The 24,788-nt window shown below is 44.3% G+C and overlaps 1 protein-coding gene across 1 annotated transcript in view; it reads right to left on the bottom strand.

The window, feature by feature from the left end:
* Positions 1 to 15,274, bottom strand: part of LOC126203093 (protein still life, isoforms C/SIF type 2) — a 582,152-nt gene extending 566,878 nt beyond the window's left edge. The window contains exon 1 of the mRNA XM_049937336.1: positions 15,133 to 15,274. Coding sequence (XP_049793293.1) covers positions 15,133 to 15,260 — 128 coding nt within the window. The 5' untranslated portion in view covers positions 15,261 to 15,274. The remainder of the gene's footprint in view (positions 1 to 15,132) is intronic.
* Between the last annotated feature and the right edge of the window lie 9,514 nt (positions 15,275 to 24,788).

Raw genomic sequence — 24,788 nt, 5'->3', positions numbered from 1 at the left:
CAGTTTGTATATTTTACTAATTTTTTTCATAGTTCCATACAACTTCTTCCTGTTTTCGCTATTGATCTGTGTTCAGTTTTTCAAGGCCTATCCACTGTGCCAACTTATAACTAAATCTGAGGGGGGTGCGATGAGGAGGTTCCCTTGTGAGTAAAGTGGTGGATCACTTCACCGGACCATGCTGGTACCAAGATTCCGGTGTCGCATAGGCCGCAGCTGTCTAAATCCGCGGACCACTTCGCGGCTTTCACGGCCGACTGGTGCCGGCTTCCGAGGCCGCCCGACCGCCTAACGACGGTCCGAAGCGTTTCTGCGACTGGAACATCATCAGGCGCCGACTCGCGCAGCCGGTGCGCCGCTAATGACCTCGATGCCTGGGGGTGGCGGGGGTGGGAGGGTGGACGTTTTGCATCAGAGCGGCCGCGGTCTCCTCCAAATAATTGCGACAGCCGCTTAGCAGATCGATCGCGCCGTGGCGCCGATGCGGCCGGAAGGCTCGCGGCCGACCCTTTAATTGCGGGGCCGCCGGCTAAACGAGGCGCCTCGAACCGCCTGCGCTTCTCCAGACTCCGGCACTCTGAGCGCTGCCTCCCCTGCAGACACCTCTTAACCGTCGCACCTCTTTGGCAGATGCGAGGAATAGTTACAGACTATGGCACGGTTTCGTAAGGCTATATTTGCGAGCGCAGCTCGAATGCAATACAGAAAACATTATCTACTGCTTGTGGAGAAACCAGATTGCAGTTTTGCGGGTTGGAAGAAGGGTATCAGACGGATGCCATATTCCTTGACTTCCGGAAAGCGTTTGACTCGGTGCCCCACTGCAGACTCCTAACCAAGCTACGAGCATATGGGACTGGTTCCCAAGTATGTGAGTGGCTCGAAGACTTCTTAAGTAATAGAACCCAGTACGTTGTCCTCGATGGTGAGTGTTAATCGGAGGTGAGGGTATCATCTGGAGTGCCCGAGGGAAGTGTGGTAGGTCCGCTGTTGTTTTCTATCTACGTAAATGATCTTTTAGATAGGGTGGATAGCAATGCGCGGCTGTTTGCTGATGATGCTGTGGTGTACGGGAAGGTGTCATCGTTGAGTGACTGTAGGAGGATACAAGATGACTTGGACAGAATTTGTGATTGGTGTAAAGAATGGCAGTTAACTCTAAATATAATTAATGCAGATGAATGGGAAAAAGAATACTGTAATGTTTGAATACTCCATTAGTAGTGTAGCGCTTGACACAGTCACGTCGATTAAATATTTGGGCGTAACATTGCAGAGCGATATGAAGTGGGACAAGCATGTAATGGCAGTTGTGGGGAAGGCGGATAGTCGTCTTCGGTTCATTGGTAGAATTTTGGGAAGATGTCGTTCATCTGTAAAGGAGACCGCTTATAAAACACTAATACGACCTACTCTTGAGTACTGCTCGAGCCTTTGGTATCCCTATCAGGTCGGATTGAGGGAGGACATAGAAGCAATTCAGAGGCGGGCTGCTAGATTTGTTACTGGTAGATTTGATCATCACGCGAGTGTTACGGAAATGCTTAAGGAACTCGGGTGGGAGTCTCTAGAGGAAAGGAGGCGTTCTTTTCGTGAATCGCTACTGAGGAAATTTAGAGAACCAGCATTTGAGGCTGACTGCAGTACTGCCGCCAACATATATTTCGCGGAAAGACCACAAAGATAAGAGAAATTAGGGATTGTACAGAGGCATATAGGCAGTCATTTTTCCCTCGTTCTGTTTGGGAGTGGAACAGGGAGAGAAGATGCTAGTTGTGGTACGAGGTACCCTCCGCCACGCACCGTATGGTGGATTGCGAAGTATGTATGTAGATCTAGATGTAGATGTGTTAGGGAAACACTAGTTGAGAGGGAAGTGAGATTGTGCTGTAGCTTACCGTCGACGTTATTCGCTCTTTATATCGAGCAAGTAGTGAAGAAAGCAAGAACAAATCTGGGAAAGAAATTACAGTAAAGGAGCATGTAAAGCTTAATAGTTTATATAACAGTATCACGAAGGATGGTAGGGTACCAACGGAATGGAAAGGAAGTGTAATAATTCTAGTGTATAAAAAAGAGCAATTGAGCATGTCTGGGATGCCTTGCAAAGTGCTGTTCAGAAGAGATCTGCACCCCATTGTACTCTTACGGATTTATGGACAGCCCTGCAGGATTCATAGTGACAGTTCCCTCCAGCATTACTTCTGATATAAGTCGAGTCCATGCCACGTCGTGTTCCGGCGCTTCTGTGTGCTCGCGGGGGTCCTACACGATGTCAGGGAGGTGTGCCAGTTTCTTTGGCTCTTCAGTGTATATGAGATGGCAAAGTTTGGTGGGACACACTATATATTACTTTCTGTGTTGCCTGTTTCTGGTCGCAGATGTAAGTACTACATTTGTGAAATTCATGGTGCTCTCGTTGTCTGCCCATAGGGAACATTCTCCGCCCTTGGTGGACACCACGACCACACATCGGGAACAGCCTGTTTCATCAGTAATATTGCCGTGTCGTACCGTAGTTTGACCATACATAGTACCAACATTGCAGCAATGCTGTAGGAAATACTGTTGCGGCCATACACTGTTGTAAAAATGGCGTTTTATTAAGAGGCGATTACAAGGCGATGTCATGCGTGTGTACTGTATTCTGAAACGTCCAGTATATCCCAGATAACGAAGAGGTCTCTAAAACGCAATTGCACTGCTTTACAATACACTGTCAACGGTAGACGGCAGCGAGGTGTCACATTTACCAATCTAATCCCTTTCCCATAGATCACTGACCACATCAAACTTAGAAACAGAACACTTGTGAATACTTGACAACTACAAATAAGTTCTCAGTTAATAAACTGAAAATAAATCCACTATATAAACACGATTTCTGTGATTTTTGTCAACTCACGTAAGAGAACTGGAATAGGAAATGCTAGGAAGATACAGTCTGTAAACTGGAAAACGGGCACCCCTACATGATGAGTACTGGCACTGTAGAGATTTACACATATTCTGCCCTTATTCATTACCTGCGTTAGGTCTTGTTAGTAACTCATATCTGCATTCCATGTAGTATTACCGCTCTTTCTGCAAAATAATCACTCCCCTGGCATGTATACGCACTGCGCCGCCAGTGATCCATAAGGTGCGCTGCGGAGGGCTTATGTATCATTGCGAAATACGCTGTAGTTGCTTCTTGTGACGTAGAGTGGGGAATCACGTGCCCTATCGTCTATTTTCAGCCCTGTGAAGGAGGGAAGTGCATAGACACAGTCTGGTGACTTCCACTCTCTTGCGATCCCGAGACACAATTTATCCGTAAATACGACTCAACTGCTCTCGGATATTATACAAGCAGTATATGTTTGTTTTTAAATCGACGTCATTTACAGACAAACACCAGTTTTACACCATTAAAGAACAGTTTTAGTAATCTGCTGTTTTCCCAGTCCCTGTAGACGAGAACTATTAGTCCTACAAAAAAAATGTTCAAATGTGTGTGGAATTTTATGGGACTTAACTGCTGAGGTCATCAGTCCCTAAGCTGACACACTACTTAACCTAAATTATCCTAAGGACAAACAAACACATCCATGCCCGAGGGAGCACTCGAACCTCCGCCGGGACCAGCCGCGCAGTCCACAGGAAAAAAAAAAGGGTCTTGTTTTGAAAGACATTTAATGTATAATGGGCATTCAAATGAAACCCGGTCACTAGTTTAAAGTAACGGTAACGATTTTATTAATTCAAAAATGTGGTTATACACAGTACACATACTCAAAAATAGTCGCCAAACTGTTGGCACGTTTCTCCCATTGCAACGCTAGCCGGTCGCTTCCGTGGTTGAAGAAGCTAATAGGAAGCTGTCGGATCCAGACCGAGACCCACTCGCCGGCCGGTGTGACCGAGCGGTTCTAGGCACTTCAGTTCGGAACCGCGCCGCTGCTACGGTCGCAGGTTCGAATCCTGCCTCGGGCATGGATGTGTGTGATGTCCTTAGGTTATTTAGGTTTAAGTAGTTCTAAGTCTAGGGGACTGATGACCTGAGCTGTCAAGTCCCTTAGTGCTCAGAGCCATTTGAACCGGGACCCAGTCACACACTTCGGCGGTGCTTACGCTAATACCCAGTAACCGATGGATCTCGTTCACGGTGATTCTGCGGCTGCCCATGACTAAGGCATTTACTTCCGCAATCATTTCTGGTGTGGTGGCAAATGAGCGTGTCCAAAACGAGCTTCGTCTTCCAGTGACTCGCGTCTCTCAAGGAATCGTTTGCGCCATTCCACAACACGTGAACGACTCAGACTGTACTCACTGCACACAGCCTTCATCAGTCGATCCATTTCAGGGCCTCCAACTCCCTCCGCCGCCAAAAATCGAATCACTCCTCGTTGTTCCTGCTTACTCGCCTGCATGTTTGGTAGTGGGCGATAGCTTGTGTGACCACCTTCTCTTCGGCGTGAAACCACACTTGCGCTATGCAACATCAAACGGGGCGCACTCGTCAGTCTCTCTACCAATAGATGGCCCCACCATACCCGCAATTACGTGGTGCCACCTTACGTGTAAGGCAAAGGTAGACGCACTGACCAGGTTTCATTTGAATGAACCTCATAATTTAATTTTGTATTGGGAAGATTTTCGCTTTTCGAGTTATTCGAGAAGAAGATGAAAATAGTGACCAACGCACATACCCCAGCGGCCAGAATTTTTAGTACTGTGCAAAAAATTTGGAGACTACACTATTATTTCCCTCTAATTTTCCTTCGTTGTCTGGACTAGTAGCACCTACTCGCTGTGCGACATTACAGTGAGCTTGTAGTGCCCTCTTGTTTTCCGTTTCTCTCGCCCTCCCCCCACTCCCCCCCTCCCCCCCCCCCCAAAAAAATGGTTCAAATGGCTCTGAGCACTATGGGACTCAACTGCTGTAGTTATCAGTCCCCTAGAACTTAGAACTACTTAAACATAACTAACCTAAGGACATCACACACATCCATGCCCGAGGCAGGATTCGAACCTGCGACCGTAGCAGTCGCACAGCTCCGGACTGCGCGCCTAGAACCGCGATACCACCGCGGCCGGCTCTCCCCCCCCCACCCCCACCCCCCCCTCTCTCTCTCTCTCTCTCACACACACACACACACACACACACACACACACAACCACGCTCACGCGTATTGACCACCAAAGCACGTGATTCATGAACGTGATGCAGCTGACCGGAAACTGGTCAAGCGATTTTCAGCTATCAGTTCTGTTCGGCAAACTAAGCTCCCTGTGAACTCCTCGTGCAGAGTTCTTGCCACCGCATACGTGGCGGTAAGTGCTGCCCACCCCTCGCCGCGAAGGTGAATGTGATTGGCTGAACGGGGGGTGGGTGCTTCCGGGCCCTGGCGGCGCAGTCGGCGGCCGTTCGCCCGACGCGGTGGTAAAAAGCGGCCCGCTAAGTTGGCCGTGATTGCTGTAACGGAGTTTGCAGAGTTTCGGCTGACAGCGCTGATCGATTAGCGGGGCCCTCTCCCCGTCCGCACGCTGACCTCATTCCGCCAGCTCGCGGATCAGCAGATACGCAGTTAATGGCACTGGGGCAACGCCCTTCGCACTGTGGTTTCGTCCGTGTTTGAATTCAGAATAGGCAAAATTCCTACTGAATGGGTTTTTCAGTTTCGCTTATCCCCCTGCTGAATAATGACAAGAAGTTAACTCTTCGTTCACGAAAGTAAGCTGCGTGACGCGGACAGTCCTTCATATTCTCGTTACGGAGGGTGCATATTAAGAACGACTTACGCTTACATATGACAACGAAGATAGATATTGTCTGGGGCACTTAATGTAATTTTATTAGAATAACAGGTAATTATCTTTCCTACAGACCACCCATAATTCATCCAGACATCTAACAAAAGAAGATAAAGGGATACTATAGTACAAAACTGATGGTAATGTGAGATGATAATGACAAAAACTGGCAGCATGAAAAAAAAAATCATGAAGCAGTCTGTATTACTAAACGGCTTAGACGGTCGCATTGTTCCAGTTTCAGGTTCCCTATCAAACGGCTCCCGGGAGCACCAAAAATAATACTTCATATAATTACTTTCTGAATTTAAAATGCTGCCATAATCTACTCATTAAGGGGAGATTGTACTTTCGTAGGGAGCAAAATATAAAAAAAAAAAATATTTTTGCTCATAAACATTTCTTGGAGTATATTTTACTAGAGAAATATGTTATTTAAGGGCATTTTAGCCATTAAAGGCTTTAAATATTGATTTACTATACGGGCAGCAATGTTGCCACGCCACCCTTTTGCCTTGAGTCAACTTCTTGAACTTCAAAAACTTAATTTGCTGATTTGTGAAAATATTTCGTGCTGACAGTAGTTACAAAGCATGGCGCAAAATCCTTTAAACTGGCGGTGTTTCACATAGTCATGCCTAAAAGGTAGCCTCGCAACTACAAACCTGCATTTTATAATACCAATAGCATATAAAAAGATGTTATTAAAAAGTAAAGAGTAATTTCAATACTTAACGCAGAGCGGTATGTTTAAAAACAAATGCAAGTAATGTGAAAAAGTATATATTGGTCTGTTAGGCAGAACTATGGCAATTACGCTACGTGTACATGCGAGAAGCTGGAGATTATGGAATGAAGATTCAAACTTAGCTGATCATTTTTTAACAGAAAACCACATTCTACATCATATGGTTGGAGTTTTACATTCTGTTAAGAAAAGCGGAAATATGGCCCTACTGGAAATAATGGGAATCGACAAACACATGATACAGAAGGCGACCTCAGCATTAAATCATCAGCCTAGTTTCATTTTCGTTTTGACAAATTGAGTTTTCATCTGAAATACTAGATTGAGATTGTAAAGTCAAGTCCCATAGTGCTTAGAGCCATTTGAGATTGTAAACTTATTTATAATCCGTTGTTAAATGTATCTCCACATAAAAATTTTATTTCCTCTTTTACTTTCTGGTTAATGTAATTAATTCTATGTGACAAAAATGTGATGTTTTTCTATGTATGCAGTCTACGTCATTTTTTCTCTTCTGTACAAACGACACCTGTGTAAGCTTCACATTATCTTTATATCTGTTTGCAACATTCAGCTGTCACGCATAGATAGCCTAAGAAGGCGAAAGCCGGTTTGTGATCAAGTAAATATAATTCTGTAGATCATTAGAAAGTGTTTTCCTATGTGATAGAACCTTATTTTAGTAATGTCTACGCTAGATTACGACGGTGGTAGCAGAATTGTCGCGCAGTAGTATGAGTTTTAAAAATTACAAACGGGACGAACGCATCTCGTTTCTAATTTTTAACTTCGCTTCCAGATTGAAATCCATCCTGAAGCGCTGGTCACTACAACACGAACACTGCGCCATCCTTTGCTAGATGGCAGCATTGCCCATGAACGAAATAACCTCTATATCCCGAGGGGCGCGAAAGCAGCAGAGTTTCGAAAAACGTCGAATAAAGTTTTTCTCCGAAAATTCAGTGTTGCAAATTTATTTCTGTCAGAATATTTTACTTTATATTCGGCCGCGTCCCCCGTGAGAAGAATTTACATGAAATTCTGAGAAGGGCAGGTAGGTTATTTTTAGGGGAAACACGTCTTTTATCACGTGCGGTATAAACCGGACAGGAAACGTTTCAACAGAGACTGAAACACGCACGAAGCACTAATGCAGATATTTCCTATTTAGGAGTATTTGTCGGGGTAATATTTCTTTCAACGAGTTGCGACAGATTGTTGTTATGTATGTTCCAAGTTTCATCTAATAGCGGACTGCAAGTGCATCGTGGCCAGGAAGGAGCATTTCTATAAAGAAACAGGTTCTGCAGACGTAAACTGTAGTCAAAGCTGTCTCATATCAAATGCGTAAAACATATATGTCTATACATATCCAATCAATCACAGATAATGCTGTAAACCGCGATTTCGATAAACCATTGTTCTCACATGTCTGCACATGAGCATTTGCAGCAAGCTCTTTTCCAAGTACTTCGCTTTGCCATTCTGCTGCGGTGAGTCAGAGGAGCAAACGTTTCGTCACCAAACACAGTTTAAATCTAAAATAACTTCAAAAGTGTACAAGATCACCTAAAACGCAGAATTTGTGGTTTTTCATGATAAATAACTTCCTAACAGCTAATATGCTTTGTATAGGGGTCAATGGAAAAGTTCGACTAAATACTTGATCATTAAAACTCAGTAAACAATATTTTGTTAAAAAACGTACAATTTACCTAATATTTTCAGTTTCAGACAATTAGTATTATGAGATTAATGTGTTTTTGCTCTGTTGTCTGAGAGAAGGAGGGTAGTGATTGGAGCATGCATACAAATTATCGGTGAAACTGTTAATGGCAAATAATAAGTGAGTGTGGGAGTCAGACTGTGCAACCTTGGTGCGAATCAAGCACTAGGGGCAATATGATGACTGCAAGATAGCCTGTTTTCGTTACTTCAGGAACGTAATGTTTACTTCGGTTCTTCAGACGAATAAAGGTGGAGTTATTTTTTATTTAATTTCGTTTTGGAAGCTATTCGTTTGATTTTTGCGTAAACTGATTCCGAATCTGCGAATGGTCAGGCTACTGTGTTATTCGGGCGATCAGAAACATGACATCTCGCGCGATTTCAATGAGGTGGTGTAGCCCGAAGTTCTAAACATTTTTGTTGGATGTTGCAACGCTTCTTTTAATAACAGGACGTTAGCTAAAATCTTAAAGTGGCTACGAGAGAGAAAGAGTGTCATGTAACTATGAAAGAATTAGTACTGTGATTATTTTCGTATTTCCATTTCTGGAACAGTATATTACGACGACTTACGGACTTTGTAGAAAATATTTGTGTAGTCAAAGTGAAACTATAGAACAAACATTCTTTTCAAGAATTTTTCTTCTTTTAGAAGTCGCAGCTACAGGTAATGAATTGAACACGCTTTACAGAGATAAAAATAATATTATGTACTCTATTGACATGCGTAGCGTAGCCAGCTTTACACAGCTTTTCTGAGCTGAGTAATATTTTGTATTTATTTATTTATTATATCTCGACACCACCCACCTACAATCTAATGCAGGTAGCATTTTCACTGAAAGTTGTACACAACTGTAATTAACCATTCGCTTCAAGAATTGTAATGTAGATCGAGCAATTCCATAATTGGTGAAATTAATATTAATATAAAAAATGAAAAACACCAAAAACCCTTAAGCCATGGTACCACCGTTGACATTACCATTGTAGGAAATGGCTTCCTGCCTGATCCTAATTTTAACTACTGAGTCTCCTCAGGATTAAGGTCGCTACACTCTTCTGTTAGCCCCTGTTGCGGAATTGTACGTGTACGGCCTTTGCTATCATTACTGACGTGCATGCGAATGAGTCCTCGATTTCTGGGGACAACTTTCTGTATCTTTAGATTCGTAGTTCCAGAAAACGCATGCCATTCCTAAAAAATCACGAACCCACCGCGCGTCAGTCCTGACATGGGACCACAGGTAAGCTGGCGCCGTCATCCGCTGACCCATTGGGGTCAACCGACGGCACTTATCGAATCCACCACACCAATGCTCCCGCAAACTGCTCTTGCTCAGAGACTCGCTTAAGTCTCTCAAAAGTTCCCATTTATTCTGCTGGTTCGGCCATAGCTGAAACGTTGCTGGCTACATATACACTGCTTCAGGTGGTCCTCTCTGCAGGGATTAATTGCAGCGGCTGTGAATTCTCAGTGATATTCGTAGTACACACAATATTAACTTCAATGTTTTTAATTTCAGCATATTTTCTAGCAAGGGTAGGCCGCGACGTTCGGATCACTGATATATTTCAATTTTTGCACACTTTTAGTAGTCCATTAAAAAAACATAACATGCGAGCAGTAAGGCTTACTACTTCGTCAATTTCGAGAAATGGCAATACAAGTTTTACGCGTCAGTCATTATGGGTGCTTTGCGACTATGACCACGAGTCCATGTGGTGAGCATTCACGCTCCGTAATCGGTCGAGTCTTGCTCATCCCTTATTTGTACTGTATGTATTTTTTTTCAAGAATGGTCGTGTTCTTTCATATATATTCGTATGAGGTTTGAAAGGTAATATAATGTATATATGCATGATATTTTATTGAATTTACAATGGAATTTGGCTGCTTACTCATTTTAATTATCATAACAAATATTATAACAATTGACAAATAAACGAACAAACGTCTAACGTTTTCCTGAAAACGTAAGCCTTTCGTGAACTGCGAAATCCCTTATACCTGCGATTGGGTTAAATTGCCCAGAAGTGTTTTACAGCTAGACGCTTCGGCCTACAGACACGGAGACAGATAACGTGCGTAGTGGCGTGACTAGCCCATGTGCAATTTTTTTCAAAATCACAAAATTTACATTTTTACTGCAAAAATGTAGGTGACTCACGATTCTTCGACTACTGCGGATGATGAATATCATGAAGATTAAATGTATAATGCTCTTGCAAAACGTCGGTTCAAAGATGCCTTCGTGTTCTGTAATAGTCTTCTTCAAGAAGATTAATACACAGAATCATCAGCTACCGTTTATGTAGATGCAATGTCGATTGGAGAGAACTGTATCGGTCTACTACAAAAATGTTAGGAGTAGAGGTACTTATTTCTGACGAGAGATTCATCCATTCCGACGACATTTCGTCGAAATAAATGAGGTCCTCGTCACAAATAAGTGTCTTTTCTTCTAATACTTTTATGGTAGACTCATAAAGTACTCTCAAATTGTCATTGTATCTCCAAAATATATGAAGAACGTCTTCTCCATGAAGTTGAACATTTTTCTGACGAAGAGAATTATACCTCCATTTTCATAGTAAAAATGTAAATTTTCTGATTTTCAAAAAAATCACACGTGCACTGTTCGTCCTTGCTAAAACAGCAAGGTGTGACCGCGGCGTCAAGTTAAACTGCAGAATGGAACATGTCTCTGTGTTTGCAAGTCGAGAAGTCCAGGTGCATAGCAGTTCCGGGTACCTTGCCGGATTGATGGTATAAGCGATTTCGAAAATCGCAACAGCCACACATATTCAGGAAAACTTCAAGCGTTTGATCTTTCACTTGTCGATAGCTGTAAACACAATTTTGTTGTAATAATTAAAATCAGTAATCAGCCGAATACCGTTGTAAATTCAATAAAAGTTCAGTCAAATATACGCGTTTCTTCATTATAACACTTTCCAATCCATACAGGCACACAAGGGCTTTGCATCAACCCGGTTACCAGAATATCTGAAGATAGAGGTTGTCTTTGGGGTTTTGTACCACAGACACAGTCCCTTTGACTGTTCAGATATGTCACTAAATCCGTCCGAAGATGTAAACAACCATGCATGAGCAGCGCCTATCAGACGGAGGGGGTCCGACAGCCAATCAGTTCGTCATTCCACCATGGAGGAGATACACGGCTCGTGTTGTCTGTAGTTCAGCCACGCTTAAGACGGTCAGTACCGCATTGATACTGTGTGCCAGGAAGGACTCTCAACAACGGAAGTGTCCAGGTGTCTCGGAGTGAACCAAAGCGATGTTGTTCGGACATAGAGGAGATACAGACAGGAACTGTCGATGACATGCCTCGTTCAGGCCACCCAAGGGCTAGTACTGCAGTGGATGACCGCTACGTACGGATTATGGCTCGGAGGAACCTTCACAGCAACGCCACCATGTTGAATAATGCTGTTCATGCAGCCACAGAACGTCGTGTTACAACTCAGACTGTGCGCAATAGGCTGCATGATGCGCAACTTCACTACCGACTTCCATGGCGAGGTCCATCTTTGCAACCACGACACCATGCAGCGCGGTACAAAAAATGGTTCAAATGGCTCTGAGCACTATGGGACTCAACTTCTGAGGTCATTAGTCCCCTAGAACTTAGAACTAGTTAAGCCTAACCTAAGGACATCACACAGATCCATACCCAAGGCAGGATTCGAACCTGCGACCGTAGCGGCCTCACGGCTCCAGACTGCAGCGCCTAGAACCGCACGGCCACTTCGGCCGGCCAGCGCGGTACAGATGGGCCCAACAACATGCCGAATGGACCGCTCAGGATTGACATCACCTTCTCCTCACCGATGAGTGTCGTATACGCCGTCAACCAAACAATCGTCGGAGACGTGTTTGGAGGCGATCCGGTCAGGCTGAACGTCTTAGACACACTGTCCAGCAAGTGCAGCAATGTGGAGGTTCCATGCTGTTTTGGGGTGCCATTATGTGGGGCCGACGTACGCCGCTGGTGGTCATTGAAGGTGCCGTTAAGGCTGTACGATACATGAATGCCATCCTCCGACCAATAGAGCAACCATATCGGCAGCATATTGGCGAGGCAGTCGTCTTTATGGACGACAGTTCGCGCCCACATCGTGCACATCTTGTGAATGACTTCCTTCAGGATAACGACTTCGCTCGACTAGAGCGTCCAGCATGTTCTCAAGACCTGAACCCTATCGAACATGCCTGAGATAAATTGAAAACTGTTTATGGACCACGTGACCAACCAACCACATTGGGGGATCTACATCTAATCGCCGTAGAGGAGAGGGACGATCTGGGCCCAGTACCTTGATGAACTTGTGGATAGTATGCCACGGCCGGCCGGGGTGGCCGAGCGGTTCTCGGCGCTACAGTCAGGAACCGCATGAGCGCTACGGTCGCAGGTTCGAATCCTGCCTCGGGCATGGATGTGTGTGACGTCCTTAGGTTACTTAGGTTTAAGTAGTTCTAAGTTGTAGGGGACTGATGACCTCAGAAGTTAAGTCCCGTAGTGCTCAGAGCCATTTGAACCAGTATGCCACCACGAATACAAGCATGCATCAATGCAAGAGGACATGCTACTGTGTATTAGAGTCACCGGTGTGTACAGTAATCTGGACCACCACGTCTGAAGTTCTCGCTGTATGGTGGTAAAACATGCGTTGTGTGGTTTTCATGAGGAATAAAAAGGACGGAAATGATGTTTATGTTGACCTCTATTTAAAGTTTCTGTACAGGTTTCGGAACTCTCGGAACCGAGGTAATGCAAAACTTATATATATATATGCTATGTGCTGAAGAGCCAAAGAAACTGGTACAGGCAGGCGATATGTAAACAGGCCTATGTAAGACAACAAGTGTCTGGCGCATTTGTTAGATCGGTCACTGATGCTACAATGGGAGGTTATCAAGATTTAAGTGAGTTTGAACGTGGTGTTATAATCGGCGACGAGCAATGGAACATAGCAAGTCCGACGTAGAGATGGAAATTTTCTCTTATTGTCATTTCACGAGTGTACCGTAAATATAGAGAATCCGGTAAAACACTAAATCTCCGACATCGCTGCGGTCGCCAAAAGATCTTGCAAGAACAGGACCAATGACGATTGAAGAGAATTGTTCAACGTGAGAGAAGTGCAACTCTTCCGCAAATTCCTGGAGATTTCAATGCTGGGGCTCGGCGTGAGAACCATTCAACGAAACGTCATCGATATGGGTTTTCGGAGCCGAATGCCAACTCTTCTGCCCTTGATGACTGCACTGCTCAAAGCTTCACGCCGCGCCTGGGCCCGTCAACACCGACACTGGACTGTTGATGACTGGAAACATCTTACCTGTTCGGACGAGTCACGTTTCAAATTGTATCGAGCTGATGGACGTGTACGGGTATGGAGAGATCCTCATGAATCCAGGGCCCTTCATGTCAGCGGGGACTGTTCATGTTCAAGCTGGTGGAGGCTCTGCAGTGGTGTGGAACATGTGCAGTTGGAGTGATAGGAGACCCGCGACCGTCTAGATACGACTCTGGCAAGTGACACGTACGTTAGCATCCGGTCTTATCACCTGCGCCCATCCATGCTCATTGTGTATTCCGACGGACTTGGGCAATTCCAACAGGAGAATGCGACACCCCACGCGTCCAGAACTGCTACATAGTGGCTCCAGGAACACTCTTGTGAGTTTAAACACTTCCGCTGGCTATTAATCTCCTCAGAAATGAACATTATGGAGCATATCTGGGAAGTCTTACAACTTGCTGTTCAAAAAAGATTTCCACTCCGTCGTACTCTTACGGATTTATGGACAGCCCTGCAGGACTAATGGTGTCGGTTCCCTCCAGCAATACTTCAGACATTAAAGGAGTCCATGTCACGTCGTGTTACGGCACTTTAGCGTGCTCGCGTGTACCCTACGCGTTATTAGGCCGGTGTACCAGTTTCTTTGGCTCTTCAGTGTGTATATGAAATAATATGACTAGTGTGGATGGTTCAAATGGCTCTGAGCACTATGGGACTTAACATCTATGGTCATCAGTCCCCTAGAACTTAGAACTACTTAAACCTAACTAACCTAAGGACAGCACACAACACCCAGCCATCACGAGGCAGAGAAAATCCCTGACCCCGCCGGGAATCGAACCCGGGAACCCGGGCGTGGGAAGCGAGAACGCTACCGCACGACCACGAGATGCGGGCGACTAGTGTGGAAAAATGTATTAAAGGGTTGAGCAGAATCCAGCGATCCACCGAATACGGAGCTTGAATGCTGACCACTTGGCCGCCGCCATCTCGTGGTCAGTCGCAACGCACTCGTGCCTATTACATACATAAAATTTCCACTACCATTTTGTCGAAATTGTCAAAGTAATACGCCTTACTACTTGCACATTATGTGGTCCCAATTGACTGCAAAAAGTGCACCAATTTCTAAGTAAAACAGTGATCCGAACGTCTTGGCATCCGCTTTTAAGTTTCCTATGCCTTATCAGAATCAGCAGGTGCCATTTATCTTTGTCTCTAACAATGTCAGTGTACCAGTGCCTCTTATCTGAGGAACATTAAACGTCGCTTCAGGATAGGTCTTGCTTCAGAAAATAGGTCGCGCCGTCGCAAGCTTCCGTCATGCAAGCCAAGTAGATTGCAAAGTGCCTGCCGTCATGGCACGTCGTACCCACGTCATGTAAGTGCGACTGGTGTTATAAACCGTCCTTTTACATGGGTACAGGAGCATCGACGCACATCAGCGTCGCAGGTTATCAGTCGGCAGCGCTATACGAGTGCGCGCCGAGAAGAAGCTCCCTAGAGAGAGAGAGTGGTTGGGTACTCACCCCGCCTTGCGCACGGCGCCGGTGCAGTTGAAGGAGGCGGCGGCGGTGCCCGTCTGCTTGGCGCGGTACGGCGAGTTGTGCACGCTCTCCGCGTCGTCCTCGTCGCTCACGGCCGTCGTCAGCGACATGCGGTCGTCGTCCGACATCTGCACACCAAGAGGAAGCGCGCTACGTCAGAGGGCGGGCAGTGGTGCCGCGCTGCGGAGCGCGCGGAATGCTCTGGAGCAGGTGTTGGGAGCTGGGCATGGGCATGCATAGGGGAGGCATTAACAAGACACTAACAAAGCACAGATGCACGCGGAAACATGTCCGCAGTTTGTCTAGCCAACAGTTTAAGAAAGACTGTACCAACTTTGTATGAGGGTTATTCAGTAAGTAATGTCCCACATGTTTTTAAAAACCCATTAATACACATAGACAAAAGTCCTTGTTTCCAGAATGAGATTTTCACTCTGCAGCGGAGTGTGCGCCGATATGAAACTTCCTGGCAGATTAAAACTGTGTGCCGGACCGAGACTCGAACTCGGGACCTTTGCCTTTCGCTGGCTCTACTTTACAGTCTCGGTCCGGCACACAAATCTGCCAGGAAGTTTCATTTACAGAAGCTCTCATGCGGAGTTTGGAAGGTAGGGGACGAGGTACTGGCAGAAGTAAAGCTGTGAGGACGGGTCGTGAGTCGTGCTTCGGTAGCTCAGTTGGTAGAGCACTTGCCCGCGAAAGGCAAAGGTCCCGAGTTCGAGTCTCGGTCCGACACACAGTTTTAATATGCCAGGAAGTTTCAAGTTTCAAAAGTCCTTGTTGATGCTTCAGATTTTATGTTTGTTTTGAGCGCCGGTGAAGTTTCTAACAAAATGGTTCAAATGGCTGTGAGCACTATGGGATTTAACTGCTGAGGTCATCAGTCCCCTAGAACTTAGAACTACTTAAACCTAACTAACCTAAGGGCATCACACACATCCATGCCCGAGGCAGGATTCGAACCTGCGACCGTAGCGGTCGCTCGGTTCCAGACTGTAGCGCCTAGAACCGCTCGGCCACTCCGGCCGGCCGAAGTTTCTAACAGTTCTGGCAGATGGGACAGCTGTAGTGCAGCGTCAAAATGGCGTCTACAAACGACTCACATTACAAGCAGCGTACAGTTAATGAATTCTTGTGTGCAGTAACAGAAACCGAGTGAATATCCATAAACGTTTGTGTGCAGTGTGTGGTGATGCTGCAGTTGGGCGGTGGGTAAAGAAAGTTACAGCCTTAGGAAATGCATAAACAGAGTTCCATGATCAGCCATGCTCGGGACGTCCTGTCGCAGCATCTGCTCCAGAGATGCTCCATCGTGCGGACGCCATTATTCGTGCCGACCGGCGCATCACAACTCTACAGTTGTCGGTCAGCATTGGAAGTGCGTCTGCAATGATCGAGACTCTCTAATATTCAAAGAGGTGCTCATGATGGGTTCCACGAATGCTCACAGCAGGCCACAAGATTCAAAGAAAGGCCATTTCATCTGAATTGTTGGAGCTTGAAGATTCTCTACGGGAAACGCACTTTGAAGATGATGACAGTGTGAGTCATGCAGTGGAAACAGGGCTACGCCTACAGGAGAAGAGCTTTTACCAGCAGGGAATAGATGCTCTTCTACAACGTTGGCGTACGGCCATAGAATGTGATGGAGACTACGTAGAAAAATAGGACGAGACATGTTGAAATATATTGTCAACAAATTCTGACTCTTGACGATAAATATGTTCTGAGAAAAAAAAAAAAAAAAAAGACATTTGGGGAATTACTTGCTGAACGACCCTCATATCATGCGGTACGTGTGGTGACAGTTCGTTTGCCGGACAAGTGGAGCACATTCAGGATTCTGTTCCAGTTAGGAGAGAAAGGGGGGGGGGGCGGTGAGGTCATAATTTCTCCGCATAGTTTCTCATTGTTACTCTTCCCCGCTTCGAAAAATATAATTTTCGGTTGTAATAACAGTATATATAAAATTATATAAATAAAATTATATAAATCCTTTTAACTCATATATATTATAAAAATGTGCATGCCTGTTACTTAATTTAATTTTATTTTTTTCGTCTTCACACCTGCTCCTAAACCACTGGACCGATTTCAAACAAACTTGATACTTATGTCCAGCAATATCAAGCAACACTCGCCTTGAGTGTAGGAACAACCTATCATATTGCAGATATGACATCGTAAACGAAGAGATGCGCGATAAACTGCCGCATTATGCATGGCCTTTAAATATATTATTTTCTTTCTACTAACTCTATTCGCAACGTATTTCGCTGACAGTATCCAAACATGCCGCTGAATGGCCTACGAAAATATACCACTGTGCGACACATAGCTGAAGAGATATGGCGTCATAAACACCGAGGGACATGAAAAAAGTCCTCGTCATGTATGAAGTTTTAATGCATTTAGTCTTTACTATTGACATTCTCCTGCAGTCGAGTCAACTTAAGGAACGTCATTAATGCTGAGGCATGCGGAAAAAAGCTGCGTCATTCATGAAGTTTTAATGCATTTGTTCTCAATTCTGATACTCTCATATAGTCGACTCAAGGAAATCCCTAACATTTGGCAGAGCTTTTGACAGCTTTCAACTGCGAAGCACAAACTGGTGTGGGCAAAATCGATAACCGTCTATATAGAGCTATGAAGAAGCGTTGCCATAGAGACATTTACAAAATCGCGTTGTAGACACGTACAGTAACTGTTCGAGGTCATGTTTTTTAATTTGGATACTGTACCTATACACTTGTAGATTATGAATATTTCTTTGTATGACTCTTTCATGATTTCAAAGATGTTTTCACGAATACAAGGAAATGACATTTTTTCGATACTTCACTACAAACACAGTTCATTTTTTGTGTTCGTGTCTAATACAAAACTGCCAAAGTGAATGCTCGGGAAATGCCTGGTTTCTCGGCTAGTACAATCATTACAATTTGTTTGCATCAGTTATCAGAACGGTGGGTTTTGCTTCTTTTGAGTGGTTGTTTTGTCACTTGACGTATTTCAGCATTGTCCCATTTTCCGTACACATCGAAAAGTCACTCTGCGTAAGAGGAATGGGGATATAAGGGACACACAAAGCTATATAAGTTGCGTATGCAAGGACGGGATGAAAGTGACGAGTTCTCCTACTATGTACCTCAGTCTACGCCCCGTTCTGATGAATCAGCAGACAAAGCCACATCCATGCCGAACTCGCAGATCTGAGACTGTCATTTCGTAAAAATGTATCACGTGTTTGGGGATTTCAATGTTCCGTACATGACATATCAATGTACTGACATCAGGTTGTGATTCGTGTAAGGAAAATCAGCAATGGAATGCATATGGCCATGATCCAGAAGCCAACCAACAATCGAAGCAGTGCGAGATTATTTAATTACCACGGCCGAAGAACGCAAAACAAATTACGCCCAACGTGGAAACAGCCATGGTTTGGTTTTTGTGTTCCCCAAGGTGTGACAGTTGATCAGAATTTATGCGTGACACAGTGCCTAGAAATGGCCTTTTTTTACCTCAAATATGCACTGTTGCATTTTGTAACAATGTGTCGAGTGCACGAGATGCAAGTTCCCTCTGAGCTGATAATAACCGATGATTGACTGGACCTTCATATCGCACAATTTCAGTTGACTGTTTCATTTTCAATTACACAATTCTGATTTTTTATACAGCCGCCAGTCACTGGTAATGAATTACATAGTCTAAAATAAATACCTAATGCTCTTGAAAGTTTATTACAACAGTTCTTCATCAGGGACCAAGCGCATCGCCCTAAGGCAGGGACAGGTTGCCCTACCAAAGCGTTTGTTTTCTATTTGTGAAGAATTTCCCATCCATAACTCAATGCTAGAGCACATAACCGTTGTTTCTTGTTTCGCACATACTCTATTTGGCACTGAATGTGTTAGAGCCAAAGACGCAAAGTGACACACTGAAGAGTACGCAGTTGGTAGGGAAAAACGAGGAATCATTTTACGTATAAGACAATGGGGAGATATGCTGGAACAGGAAAACTAAGGGTAAAGAGTAAGCAGAGCAATTCATTAAAATTAGTGTATAATTACATGAATATCTAATAAAGACGCATGCATTGGTTTACAAATGTGATCTAATTTGACACCTTACCTGCATCCTTTCGGAAGAATCGTCGCTGTCTATGTCACTGTTGTGAGTCTGCAAATCATGGTGACATTTACTACCGATTATAGTGTTATCAAGACTTGGCATAAGAGAACGAGGTGACTTTTGCTGGAGTCATTTCAGCCCCCATATATTCTACAGTAGAGCACGTATATAGTCCCTACTGGAATTTGAGTCACGGCAAATATGAAGCGGGTGTTTTTCTTGCTCTCAGATTACACGGAGAGCAGTGGCTGTAGTACATCGTTTTTGGAGCTTCGAATCTGACGCTTAGCAACAGACTCTGTGCGGACTGATAGTGGTGGCAAGCAAGTTTGAGTATGACGAACCATCAACATCAATATATGCAACTACAGCAGTTGTGTAGGTTTTGATAACGAAACGGTCACGACGTATTTGAAATAACGATAAGAATATCCACCTGAAGCGACATGGGATAGTCACGAAGCAATTACGTATCCAGGGTGTTGAACACTCTCTGACACCTGAGGTCTGCTAATGCAGGACATCAGGTTACGGTCCACAAAACATAGTTATTATAGTGTAACGACGGTCGAGTGTCTTACCAGTATTCCATATAAGACGTATATAATAGAAATAGCTCTTTATGAGTCAATCCTGTTCAACAACCGTGCTGCTCTGAAAATAAAGAGAGCTTAACTATAGGTTTAAAAATAGCCAAAGCCCCATAACCAAACAAAAACCGAACGAAGCGAAAATTAGCGCAAGGAGAGCCATGCTTGACTGTTCAGTGAGTCAGAAAGTAAAATTCTATCAATAGATCTGATAGAAAAACAGTTTTAATCTGCCAGGAAGTTTCATATCAGCGCACATTCCGCTGCAGAGTGAAAATCTCATTCTGGAAACACCCCCCAGGCTGTGGCTAAGCCATGTCTTCGCAGTATCCTTTCTTTCACGAGTGCTAGTTCTGCAAGGTTCGCAGGAGAGCTTCTATAAAGTTGGGCAGAAGCTGTGAGGACGGGGCGTGAGTCGTTCAAATGGCTCTGGCCACTATGGGACTTAACTGCTGTGGTCATCAGTCCCCTAGAGCTACTTAAACCAAACTAACCTAAGGACATCACACACATCCAAGCCCGAGGCAGGATTCGAACCTGCGACTGTAGCGGTCGCGCGGTTCCAGACTGTAGGGCCTAGAACCGCTCGGCCACTCCGGCCGGCGCGTGTGCTTGTGTAGCTGAGATGGTAGAGCACTTGCCCGCGAAAGGCAAATGTTCCGAGTTGAAGCCTCGGTCTGACACACAGTTTTAATCTGCCAGGAAGTTTCATATAAGCGCACACTCCGCTGGAAACTTCTGGCATACTCTGGAAGTGTTACAGAACTATCAGCTATGACAAAATATTTAAATTATCTAGTGTATGACGTTGAAAGTGTCATGACGTTTTCCGCGTATGATGCTGTTGTCTATAGAGAGGTTGCAACGGTAGAAAACTCTAGCGAAGTACTGGACGAGCTGCAGAGGTTCCACACTTGGAGCACGGAATGGGAATGGATCTTCAATATGAATGGCAGAAAGGCCAATGTAATTGTAGGTCAGACTGCAGAACAACCACGGGAAGTAGTTACACCCATAGAATATTAACGAGTAAGCGTGCTGAGTGATTTAAATGGAACGACCACATAAAACTGATTGCAGGTACGGCAGGTGTCAACTTAGGATTCATCGGAAGAATCCTCGGGGAGTGTAGAACATCCACGAAAGAGCTAGCTTACAGAACCTTCGTTCGGCCTATACTTGACTAAGCACATTTGGTCACAGCTTCACTTAGAAGTGCAGTAGCGCCACTGAGATTCTCAGTCATCTCCAGTGGCAGGTGCTGCAAGAGAGGCGTCGTCTATCACAGTGTGGTTTACAGTTAAAATTCTGAGAGCATAAGCTCCTTGATGTGTTAACCGATACAGAGTGTGTCAAAAAGAATAATCCGATTTAAAAAAAAATGATAACTGCTATGTTGTTTGAGATACGTGCATGAACAACGTACTATTGGAAAGAGCAAACTCTCCAGCTTTACATTGTTCCCGCTAGGTGGAAGCAGTGTCCACCCACTTCAGTTCTAGTAAAAATGGTGTCGGTACTACTTTTTGTGCAGTGCGGGTCAGTAATAACTGTTCAGCGTGACTTTCGTACTACGTATGGTGTGGATTCTCCTACAGCACAGCGCATTAGCCGATGGCATGAATAATTCCGAGAAACAGGAAGTTTGTGCAAAGGCAAATCCCCGGATAGTTCCCGAGTGTCTGACTCAGACGTCGAACGCATCCGTCATAGTTTCACAAGGAGTCCGCAGAAATCCGTTCGCCGTGCAGCTTGACAGCTCAGAATGCCCCCGATGTCCGTCTGACGTGTGTTGCGTCGACATTTACACATGAAACCGTATAAAATTCAGCTGCTACAAGCTGTCAGTGAAGGTGACAAACAACAACATGCGGACTTCGTTAATTTCGTTCTTGGCAAGATAGAGGATGACAGTTTTCTTGCACACTTAGTCTTTAGTGATGATGTAACATTCCATTTAAATGGAAAGATGAACAGTCATAATTTGAGAATACGGGACACTGCGACATCGCATAATATCAGCTGTGGAAGCTGTAACTCGAGACATGCTCGCTGCAGTGTGGGGACAATTTGAATGCCGCATTGACGTATGCCGTGCGTCTCAAGGGGTGCATATTGAACACCTATGACGAGCTATGAAAAAAAATTTTTGAGTTTTCCTCTCATCAAAAAACAAAATTCATTGTATATGATTATAAGTTTCAGAAATATAGACAGGCCAAATCGGATGATTCTTTTTAATACACCTTGTAGCTTTCGACACAGACCATAAGGTACGGCGGAGTATACATGTAGGTGGGAAGTCACGCCAAAATCTACGTACGATCAGTACAAGGTAAGACGGGGAACACTGGAAAAAATGTAAATAGTTCATCTGAGAATGGTTAATACAGCAACGTCAAATATGTTGAGTGATTAAGGAAGGACCGTAGCTCTGTTGTCTTCGTTGTTAGACTTCATCGAACAGATTTTTAGTGCACCAATCGAAGTGCTACTGAAAATGAACTTCATTAAATCATATTTTATGGGTTGATTCCCCTCGATTGTCTACACTCTGTAAACGACAGAATAATAAGCACACGACAGCTGAGTGACGAGAAGAAAGGATACTGAGGTAACTGATCCACCTGCGAGTCATTACACCAACAGCATTGTGGAATGGGAATGCGCTCCTGATATATGGATTCAGAATACAATGGTTGTCCTTATTTCCATTTTTATGAACGACACGCGTTACCACTCGTAAATCTTTCATGATGGCTGGCCCCTGAGGCATCTTCCATGTCGCGGGGAGAGCATAAAACCGAAAGCCGTTGTCATCGAAGTTCTCGGTCTGAACAGAAACAAGGGAAACGAGACATAGATGAAATGCGCAGCGGAAGGCACATTTTGAAGAGATAATGCAGGAACTCAGAATAAAAAGATATGAGGGTTCTATATGCGTCGAAATGATCGCATATCGGGCATCGTGAAGGGATACACAGAAAAACCTAACTTTCAGTGTAATGGATCAAAGGAACGTCTTGTTCTATATTGAGGAATACAGATAAAGAATATACGTCCCCTTCGTGGCTTTAGTGGACATCGATGTATGGAAACGTAATGGTCACTTCTTAATATATTTTTTCCGTAATAGATTTTTCGTTATTTTTAAAATGTTCAAATGTATGTGAAATTTTATGGGACTTAATTACTAAGGTCATCAGTCCCTAAGCTTACACACTACTTAACCTAAACCATCCTAAGGGCAATGACACACACCCATGCCCGAGGGAGGACTCGAACCTCCGCCGGGACCAGCTGCACAGTCTATGACTGCAGCCCCTAAGACCGCTCGGCTAATCCAGCGCGGCCTTTATTTTTAACGATCAGTACATGATGATGTTGAATTGGTGCAGTACGGACAGTGACATCTACTTTTTTGTATGCATTATCAAGCTTGCTGTAAGCTATTTTGGAATAAAGATAGTTGGTGTATGGACTGTTTTGTTCACTCCACTGCAGTTTGGTGATGACAGTGCGGCACGTCATGTCACCGTCGCGAAGATGAATTAGCAGGCTGGTGAAAATAACTAGTTATTTACGGGTATATGAAGTAAGATCTAGTGTCTTCTGATAGAGTAAAGCTGCGTGCCGGACGGGAGTCGAAGCTGGAACCTTGCCTTTAGTGGGAAAAGCTCTTAGACCCTGAAATAAGGAACAAGATTCTCGAGCCGCCTGAAAGCTACACTTCGTCAATCTCTGTTTCCCAAACTCAACAAAAGCTCTCCTTTTCTTTTTCTCTCTCGCTTAATTATTGATGAGAAGCCCATTGGCCGAAGGACAAATACGAAAACTTCGAGTAGTTTTGTATAACAAATCAACTCTGTAAGCAAGCTCAATGAACAAAATATTATTCAACTCTTTAAAAGAGCACATTCTTAGTGTTCAAGCCTCTCTAGGTAGTATAGAACATGGAAATGGTCTTTATTGAGGAATATGACAGGATCGGTCATTCGAAGCAAAAAAGGGATGTACACATAGTCTCTAAAATGCATACCGTAATAGCTGTGAGTACTATTTCAGTACAAGTCACGTGTTTCACAGTAGCGAAGATGAACAAATGCTCGTAGCTCTTAAGGTATGCACTTCAGAGCCCGTGTTTAATGGAAATTTTTTCTCGACTTTTTCCTTTTTTTGTCATCAGTCTTCTGACTAATTTGATGCGGCCCGCCACGAATCCCTTTCCTGTGCTAACCCCTTCATCTCAGAGTAGCACTTGCAACCTACGTCCTCAATTATTTGCTGGATGTATTTCAATCTCTCTCTTCCTCTACAGTTTTTGCTCTATACAGCTCCCTCTAGTACCATGGAAGTCACTGCATCCTGACCCTTCTCTTTATCAGTGTTTTCCACATATTCCTTTCCTCTCCGATTCTGCGCAGAACTTCCTCATTCCTTATCTTATTAGTGCACCTAATTTTCAGAATTCGTCTGTAGCACCACATCTCAAATGCTTCGATTCTCTTCTGTTCCGATTTTCCCACAGTCCACTACCATACAATGCTATACTCCAGACGTACATTCTCAGAAATTTATTCCTCAAATTAGGACCGATAGTTGATATTAGTAGACATCTCTTGGCCAGGAATGACCTTTTTGCCATTGCTAGTCTGCTTTTGAAGTCCTCCTTGCTCCGTCCGTCATTGGTTATTCTACTGCCTAGGTAGCAGAATTCCTGAACTTCATCTACTTTGTGACCGTCAATCCTCAAGTTAAGCTTCTCGCTGTTGTCATTTCTACTACTTCTCATTACCTTCGTCTTTCTTCGATTTACTCTCAATCCATACTGTATACTCATTAGACTGTCCATTCCTTTCAGCAGATCATGCAATACTTCTTCCCTTTCACTCAGGATAGCAATGTCAT

Source organism: Schistocerca nitens, chromosome 9 (genome assembly GCF_023898315.1).
Source record: "Schistocerca nitens isolate TAMUIC-IGC-003100 chromosome 9, iqSchNite1.1, whole genome shotgun sequence".
NCBI lineage: Eukaryota > Metazoa > Arthropoda > Insecta > Orthoptera > Acrididae > Schistocerca > Schistocerca nitens.
This window is presented reverse-complemented; position numbering and strand designations above follow the sequence as displayed.